Below are 9,808 nucleotides of genomic sequence, written 5' to 3'. Positions count from 1 at the left end.
GATTGAGCCTCTTAGTCGTTCATTATTCCCCGTGAGGTATTAAGAACAACGCTCATCCACCTAAAATTCTAGAAATACTTTGATCGTTAGCATATATTCGTCTTATTGATTTAATGATCCACCTAAAATTTTAAAGATTTTATCACAATACCATATATATTATAATATCATGTATGTATCATGGTTAGAGTGAGCATCGTGCTTGACAACAGTGATTTCATGCAAAGGAAGATCTATATAAGGTCAGTGTAAAGACGAGCTATTACTGAAATAAGCGATGTAGTCAAAATATTTTTGGACTTTTAATTATTGATACCAGTGTAACTTTTTTTTATGTGACACAATTGAATAATGTACATTTTTTCGAATCTTTACTAGTGTAATTATAATTTCTAAATCCGCTACTGAATTTTCATCACACCACTAAATATTTTATAGGGGAATATTTTTCACAAAGTACTATTAAAATATTGATTGATGGTAAAAAGGACAAATATGGGTATCTAAAATTAACTGATATTAACATGTAGACTGGCATTTTTAGCAGATTTACAGACAGGACAGAAATTGATGAAGGATTGACAAACACTACAGATACACAGATGCCTGCAAGGTAACAGTAATACACTTGACACACTTTCCCCACAATTTCTGCACAATCTTCTCCCATTATTATTGATTCCCTCTCCTTTAATCGCTAAAAACTCTTCTTGATCCTTTTCCTTATTGTAATTACTACCACAACACGATTCAACGTCGTCGTTTTCAAACTGTTGTTGATTTTGTGATAAAACTTGTTGCAGATTTTGTCGTAAAACGTTTGCTGTTGCTTCGTTTGTTTCCGCCATTTGCTGCCACAATTGATTCTCTACGTTTAAAGATTTTACTTTTTCTTCTAACGCGTAATTTAATCTTCCCATTTTGTTTATTTCTTCTTCTTTTGATCTCAATTTTTTCTTCATCTCTTCTTCCACTGCGGCTATTAATCTTATTGTGTTTCTCCTTCGTGTTACTTCCATCTCTAATCTCACTTTTTCCATCTGTATCAATAAACACCAAAATAATTTCAATTTAAATTGAAATTTAATTTAAAAATATACTCACCGTCTCATAATAAGTGCTCTGTTTAACTTTTCAATGTCTTACTTTCAAAATTTTGACTTCAAATGTTTTTATTTGTGTTATGTAGTATTTGATGAAACTTATATGAATGAATTCGGTTTTAAAATGTGTTTTCATTGATATAAGTTTCATCAAATATTATGTAACACGAACAAAAATATTCGAAGTCAAAATTATAGAAGTAAGACATTGAAAAGGATTATGAGACGGAGGTAGTGTAAAATAACGGAAGAAATGTTTTGGAATTTACATGATTCGAAATGAACTGGTGAATTTCGAGTTGTTGTTGATGAATCTGCGTGGAGATATCTTGATCAAGAAACATGAAGGTCTTTTTTTGATTCTGATTAACAAACTGAGTGTTTTGAAACGGTAATATGGACGGATCATACGACGACGTATCGCGTGAACGTTTTCTAGAAACTGGAATACTATACGTGAGTCCACTATCGGCTGCCGGTGTGGCATCCACAAATCCTGATGAAACATACATTGGAATTGGATGCATACCACGTTCTAATTGACCCGATCCGTACCCGAATTTCATCTCGTTGCCGTATACATATCCCTTTCCTTCATCATTCATTTCACTATAACGTAAATATAATCAATTCAGTGTTATATGGGTTGTTGTTAACTCGATCAAAGAAGATTAATCTGCCATGAAGAAATGAATTTAGTTTTCGTGATTTAGGGTTTAATGAGAAGTTTGGATATTTGTAGATGAAATAGAAAATGAGTTTATGTTTAAAATGGTAGGGGGGTGTGGTTTTGAGTATTTATTATGAGAATGGGTGTCTCGTGTGCCTTTGACTGACTGGTACGCAATAACCAACAAAAAGTTGGGGGGTCATGTCCGTAAATTAAGCAAAAATTGAGGGTTAATAGTTTTGGAATAAAATAGTTTATACGGATAAAAATACGGGTAGTCAAGGGGGAATCTGAAAAAATGCCACGTAGATCGGAAATTACACGTGTATTGGAAAATGTTGTGTTATGGGTGGGCCCGAGTGTCTATTTTAAGGTGAATAGAAAAACAAACAAAAGAGGCAGTTGGGGAATTAAAATAGTGTACCAAATCCAAATGCTATGCTCATGGTCGTGGGTAACGCCTTCCTAAACACGTGTTTATCTTTTCTATTTCTGGATCTATCTAATATCTCACCTCTTGCATCACGTTACCGTATAATTCCGTTATTTTTATTTATTTATTTGAGTTTTGTTTTTATTTTTTTTAATAATAATATTTTTTATAAAAAAGGCTAAGGTTTTTTATTTTTATTTTTTTTAAAATCAGCGAAGGTGTCAAATGTTTTTCTAGAAGTAAATAGTTTGAACTATCAAGCCTGTGGGTTCAAACCCGAAAGAAAGCAAAGACCAGGACTATGACCAAACAATCATGTGTCTCGTGGCCAGTTTCCATCTTTCGCGGAGGTTTTAGATGAAACCTGTAACACTAGCTTGTAGAAGTGTTCATTATTTCGATTTTCAGTTTCATCAATTAATTTGTTACAGTTTATTTTGTATATATAAAATTTTGGAGGCAAAATTGAAATGGAAACCTTAATATTATAAAACTCAACCAAAATTATAATCGAACCGAAATCAAATTTGAATTTAGTCCGACTGCGATTAAAACCGGACATACCCACTAAATCTTAATTTAATTCAAAATAATTATAAAAAATTGATTTGTTATTTGACTTTTAAATATAAAATTAATTTAATATATGATTAATTTATTTAGCTTATTCCGTTTAGAAACAAAACTAAAAATGGAAACCTACATATTTTTGTGATGACCCGAAAATTTTCGAACAAATTTAAACTTTAATTTATATATTATTCCGACACGATAAGCAAAGTTTGTTAAGTTGAATCTCAAGAATTTTAAACTATGTTCATACATTCATTTAACCTCGACCAAATTCCAATGATTCACGAACCATTATATAAACGGACATGATTATATATGTATATGTGTATATATTATAACTTGAAAACGTTAACAAAGTATTAGACGTATAATACTTTACACGAACGTATTTGTTTCGATATAGGTTTAATATAATTTTCAACGGAATTAAGAGATAATATCAAATGATTGATTTATCAGATACATTGTATGATCGTGAGTCTCTATTGAGAGGTCCACTTTGATTTAGGAAACCTTTCATTTTTAACGATATTCGGAATAAATGGTAAAGTGACCTACAAGTAAGAACAAATATGTCAATTAACGATTACTGGACAAAGGTTAGTAGAGATTAACTTTCAACACAATGATTGACTCGTGTCTCTTGATAAAGTTAATTATTTAGTTTTCTTAATATTGAAAACGTTTTACGACATAGATGAAACCTTTTAAAGAATGATTTTGAATATAACTAATTCTGGAAAACTAAATTATATTTATTCGATTTAGTTCAAATATATGAAAGCGTTCTTCGAAATAATAGATTTTTAATTATTATAACGTTTCGATAAAAATATGTGAATGTAATTAGTTTTAGAGAACTATAGTTATTCGATTTAGTATCGACACGTTTTTCGATATAATAGAATTTGATTGTTAAAATGTTTTTATGGATTTTCAATGATATGAAAATGAAAATAAAGATAAAATAAAGGTTTCTAATGAGCACTAAAAGACTACAACATTTCATCTCAAGATTTCAAGTTAAAATGATGGAAATCACTAAACCTGCACACTTGCACGAGAAAAATTATAACTAAATCATACTGACTCGAAAAAGGGTGATTCCGGTGTCCAGACGTCCGTAACTCAAAAATCTACAACTTTCGTGAAGACACCATACGCGGACCGTGTACCTATCTACGTGAAACGCATAATGTTTGTCGACATAAAAAGTGATGGCGGCTTACCTTTTTCTTAAATTAGGCACAGTTTATTATTATTATATTATATATTATATTATTATATTATTATTTATATATATATATATATATATATATATATATATATATATATATATATATATATATATATATATATATATATATATATATATATATATATATATATATATATATATATATATGAACGAAGTACTTATGATTAGGAACTTAAAAACAAGCACACACTCACATAAATAAATCACTCTGTATATTTCCTAGCTTAAATTTTAAATTAGTAGTATGGTACTGTAATAAGTGATACACGGGTATTTTAATTTGAGTTACAAACCGATTATAACTAATAAAAACTATGGGTTATTGCCAAGGAGGTTATAGGTAATATTCGGGGATATATTTATGAATCAAACCTAGTGTTTATCATCTCCGTTACGTCTACGTACTTTTCTACAATATTGAATCTCAATATTGATATGTAAGTACTTATATTTTATCTTTTATATAATAATTGTGTATCCATGTCTAGTGCTCGAGTATATATATATATATATATATATATATATATATATATATATATATATATATATATATATATATATATATATATATATATATATATATATATATATATATACATGCTTGTATGCTAAATTTCGTCGCTAAACAGTTTATAATGAATCACGAATTAAATACATATATTACTGGTAAAAGGTATATGATATACATGTTTTTGGAAAGCTGGCGAAAAATCAATAACTTTTCATTTAGATATCTAATAGTTTCGATGAACGGATTAAAAGATATAAGCAACTGAATTATGATTGACGTTAATTGAAATTGCTTTTGAATCTACAATTAAGATTTAAACAACTTGTGTACGAGATTGATAAAATGGATTTTTAAATATTACCAACCGAGTAAATGAATCCTTATATAAGGCATGTCTCGTTTTGTTGAACTAAAGTCAGAATGACTTTTTGAAATGACTTTTGATAAACTTTTGTATGTCGATCTCGAGCATTAGGGATGTGATACACAATGACCAGACCTAGCTTGATAGACATTTATTGACCAACATATGTTCTCTAGGTTGAGATCTACGATTATTTGATAATCCGAGTTTCGGTCACATTACGATGAACAACTTTATATGCTGCTAAGGTGAGTTTCATTTGCTCCCTTTTTAATTGCTTTTGCAATATATATTTTTGAGCTGAGAATACATGCACTTTATTTTAAACGCAATGGATACAAGTACATACAAAATTCTACACTGTGTTTGAACCGAAAATCCCTTAGCTTTGGTAACTAGTAACTGCCGGTTATAAGAACTGGTGGGCGCGAATAGTTGTATATGGATCCATAGGGCTTGACATTCCCTTCTGTTCCAGGTATAGAAATCCTAGCCTGAACTATAAAACAGACGTATGCTATTTGAGTTTAATACACGTTGGTTTGCGTGTATTGTACATGTTGGTTGCATGTATGTTAAAACAGGGGTACTTATTATATATACGTTAAAGTTTAGTTACCAGGGTGCTCAATCTTGTAGAATATTTTGATAAACGTTTCTGGATGAAACAACTGAAATCTTGTGATCCACCTTTATAAACAGATTATGCATAACACTAAAACTATGAACTCACCAACCTTTGTGTTGACACTTGTTAGCATGTTTATTCTCAGGTTCCCTAGAAGTCTTCCACTGTTTGCTTATATGTTATACAAGCCATGTGCATGGAGTCATACATGATTTATTCAAGAAAACGTTGCATTCACAAAATCATCACCATCTATCTTATTTTGACTGCATTGTCAGCGGAAGTACTATTGTAAACTATTATTTACGGTGATTGTTTATATGTAGAAATCATCAGATGTTGAAAACCTTTAATTTAAATATTCATATATGGTGTGCCTTTCCAAAAGAATGCAATGTTTACAAAACGTATCATATAGAGATCAAATACCCCGCAATGAAATCAATGAATGACGTGTTCGTCCATATGGATTTGTAGCGATCGTCACAATTTTAAATCTGACCGATCATAAATTAAATTTCTCTTTAGTCAGACTACTGTTAAAACTGAGCATACCAAATAAATCTTAATTTAATTCAAAATAATTATAAGAAATCGATTTGTTATTCGACTTATAAATATAAAATTCGTATATTAACAATTTAATATATTATTAACTGAATTCGGTTTTTGGTTACACCGAATTTTAAAAAAACTAAAACTGTAAACTGAATTCGAACTCAATCTAATTTATCTTTAGTTTATTCATTCATTTTAATTTTACATAAATTGATTATTTCAAATCCTCATCAAAAGCCAACTTTGCTCTTTGGGAGGTGAAAGAGCGGTTGAAGCGGACAGACCGCATCGAAGATATTCCGGAGAAAATTGATCCCTCGATCAAGTCCTAACTAGAAATCTGTTAAGAAAAGACGATTTCGCTAGTTGGGTCAATGGGCACTCTTTCACTAGTGATTGTAAGCTAGGTTTAAATGAAACCGGTAATCCCACCTTTCAGATTCTACATATGCTACTGATAATGACTAGACTACCAGTGCCAGCAAACAAATATATAAGGACGCAAGCACTAGAAAATGTGATTCCGAAGGCCCCTGCGTTCTTTCACGTGTTAAGTCGATTATTGTAGGGGATGATTCCTACTAGCTAACTACGATATGCACCGCACCATCTTCAATATGATATTGAAAGCTCCAATACATAAGCCAATAACATATTGCCATTTAATTTACTCCAAAAGGAGTATTAAAATACAGTACTCTAATACTATATAATCATTGTAAAAATTAACACGATAGATAAGAAGATGAATGTTTATTTTATTATATTTGTTTCCTAGTTGAGCAGTTTAACGTTTTGCTAATAATTGTATGACAAATAGTTTTATAATTAGTAGATATTGATAATTATGATTATACATCTTTAGGGACCTATATTAGTTATTTTGTTTCAGTACGTATTTAAATTATTTTACTTATTTTCAAATATATTAGTATCTGTGTTATTTGTATGTTTCCCGTTGAGTTTTTTTTATCAAATCCAAATTTGATGTATATATATCTTAAAGGAAATTATTTTCATACTCCGTATATGAATATGAATAATCAACAAAAACAATACTTAAATTAGCCAAAATAATACTAATAAATCCTTTACAATTCAACGAAAGTTGTTTGGTATTAATGGAGAAATAGACAATTCACGAGACCCCTCAGTTGTTGGGAATCCTAATTTGTATTCCACCCAATATACCCACTGCCACTTACCATGTTCTTTCAGCTACCGCCTTCACGAGAGAAAAACTTGCTATCTTTTTCAAAATATGTACAGTATATTATATAATAAACAAATAATATAGAAATTTATTATTAATAATTAATAATATAATATTTTAATGTAAATTGTAAATAAAACGGAGTAGTAACAAAGGATATGTACAAGAGCAGCTTTCATAATCACATGTTGATTCACGATAAGATCAGAACATCGCTTTTACTTATTTTGGTGTGGAAATTTGATTCTTTCACAATTTTACATCCAAAGTATCTGTTTTCTTGTTGCAATAATTACCCATCACCAACGATACTTTATGCTTTTAATTTCAAGCACCAACCAAAATGTTTGAAATAAACTACTACTGTAATAAAGTGGTAAAGTGATGCTATAACGATTTATAAGTTAAAGTTTAAAGTGAAAAGATGTGTATTGGGTTACAACTCGACCTAACAATATGTCATGTTTTTGCTATAACCTTAATTTTTAACTAGTATTAATATGTTATCATTATCATTATACTTTTGTGGCAGAACACGATGTTTTGATGAATATAATAAAAATAAATTAATTTATTCCTAGAAATTATTTAATCTTATGACAAAGTAAGGGTTGTAGTTGAGGGAATCATGTGTCATTGTAACGTGGTTCCCGTGTTTAAAGGGCAAGCCAATCACTTGGAAATGAAACATGCCACCCATTTTTTTTCTTTAATTTTTGTGATTTTATTGACATTTGAACGGAAAAGGATTCATTGAATTTTATTTTATCATTCACCAATTCTTTTATTATTATTATTATTATTTTTTTTTTTTATCAATTACCACACAATTTTAAAGAGAATCTCAAATAACGTAACACTCATTCCCCACTTATAACTTTGTTTAGTGCTCTAGCGTTGAGTTCAAATGTATATGATGATGTATTGGTTGCGAAAAGTCAACTAAATCACACCATTAGATTTTTTTAAACCATCCATTTATCATCTTATTAGTGATTGTGTGTGTTTTTTTAATATCACCCATGAACTTATTTTAAATAGTTTATTGGATGGATTAGATTCTTGCAATAGTCAAAATCTTTAAGTTCCAATGAGGTCATGTGTTAGTGACTATGTACTTGTTCTTTTGATTTTTATATATCTAAACAACTATATTGACATTGTTGGCTGCCCTTTAGTTTTTTTTTTTTTTTTTTTTTCTTATTAAATTTATCATATATCATATATCATATATATATCATATATGTATTGTTGGCTGCCCTTTAGTTTTTTTTTTTTTTTTCTTATTAAATTTATCATATATCATATATCATATATATATCATATATGTATCTTTGGACGACTATTCCTTCATTCGTACTATCCTCACTTTTTGTAGTTATCGGCATCAATTTTAAACAATTGTCAAACGTCATACAAGTTCAATAATCAGTGGCCAATATTTGTATTTTGAAGTGCATATATATATATATATATATATATATATATATATATATATATATATATATATATATATATATATATATATATAGTCGTAATAATAAGAATAGCCTAACCTTGGTCGTAAATACAATTACAGTATAATTAGGGTTATACGGTCGTATTTTTTTTTTTTTTTTTTGAAAAGCAGAAATTTTATATCTCGAGAAAATAAACATAATGTACAACAAACAAAGAGTCGCAAGGCGAAAAGATGACGAGCTAAAATCCTACGCATATTTACATCGCAACATAAGCATAAAAAAACATTTACAACAATAATAAAGATTTTGGATTATGTAACCAAACATGTCATTCGATCTTTTTCTTTTTGCAACGCTTCGCGACCCAATCGTAACTCTTGATTTGAATTTCGCTAAGTGCATTCGGAGTAGTCCAAGAAGTCTTTTTAAACACTTTTTTGTTCCTATTTCTCCAAATGAGATAACAACTAATCCACTCCACCGCTTGCCATAAGTTAACACCCAATTCGGAACATGACGAAGAGTCGAGCCCCAAAGAAGATTATCAAAAGAAAGGTTGGCCGAATCAAAACCCCACCATTCCCGAACCTTTCTCCATATTTCTCGAACACGTTCACAAGAAAGAAGAGCGTGACTAACCGATTCCACATCAATTTCGCAAAGAGGGCAAAGAGTAGAGTGGAGATCAATTCCCCTTTTGTCAAGTTCGGACAAGACGGGAATTCTCTCCTTAGCTCTCCAAACGAAAATCTCCACCTTTTTCGGAACAATATTGTTTTTCATACTTGCAAAAGATGTACCATTAGAATTGTAAACTTTTGACATGATATGTTTCGTTAAATTTTTTGGGGTTATACGGCCGTATAACTTAATTACTCTAAAAAATACAGAGTACTAGTTTACATTTCATAGGATAATGACTATGAGCCATACGACTACTTTCCTTTATTAGAGATTGGAAAATTAAGAATATGACACTTGGTAGTCTCTTAAATTATACTATATGATTAATCAAACTTGAGAAGCATTTAGTT

At 29.7% G+C, this 9,808-nt stretch overlaps 1 protein-coding gene across 1 annotated transcript; it reads right to left on the bottom strand.

Moving 5' to 3' along the window:
- Positions 1-498: 498 nt before the first annotated feature.
- On the bottom strand, positions 499-1,288 carry LOC139885897 (probable BOI-related E3 ubiquitin-protein ligase 3). The gene has a single exon (XM_071869650.1). The coding sequence runs from the start codon at positions 1,038-1,040 to the stop codon at positions 510-512; it is 531 nt and encodes a 176-aa protein (XP_071725751.1). The 5' UTR covers positions 1,041-1,288; the 3' UTR covers positions 499-509.
- Positions 1,289-9,808: the final 8,520 nt, after the last annotated feature.

The sequence above is a fragment of the Rutidosis leptorrhynchoides genome, chromosome 1, assembly GCF_046630445.1.
Source record: "Rutidosis leptorrhynchoides isolate AG116_Rl617_1_P2 chromosome 1, CSIRO_AGI_Rlap_v1, whole genome shotgun sequence".
Lineage (NCBI taxonomy): Eukaryota > Viridiplantae > Streptophyta > Magnoliopsida > Asterales > Asteraceae > Rutidosis > Rutidosis leptorrhynchoides.
The sequence above is the reverse complement of the archived record's forward strand: the minus strand, read 5'-3'. Positions and strand labels throughout refer to the sequence as shown.

Excerpts from the sequence above, each read along its gene's own strand:
- LOC139885897 (XM_071869650.1), bottom strand. The coding sequence starts at position 1,040 with ATGGAAAAAGTGAGATTAGAGATGGAAGTAACACGAAGGAGAAACACA.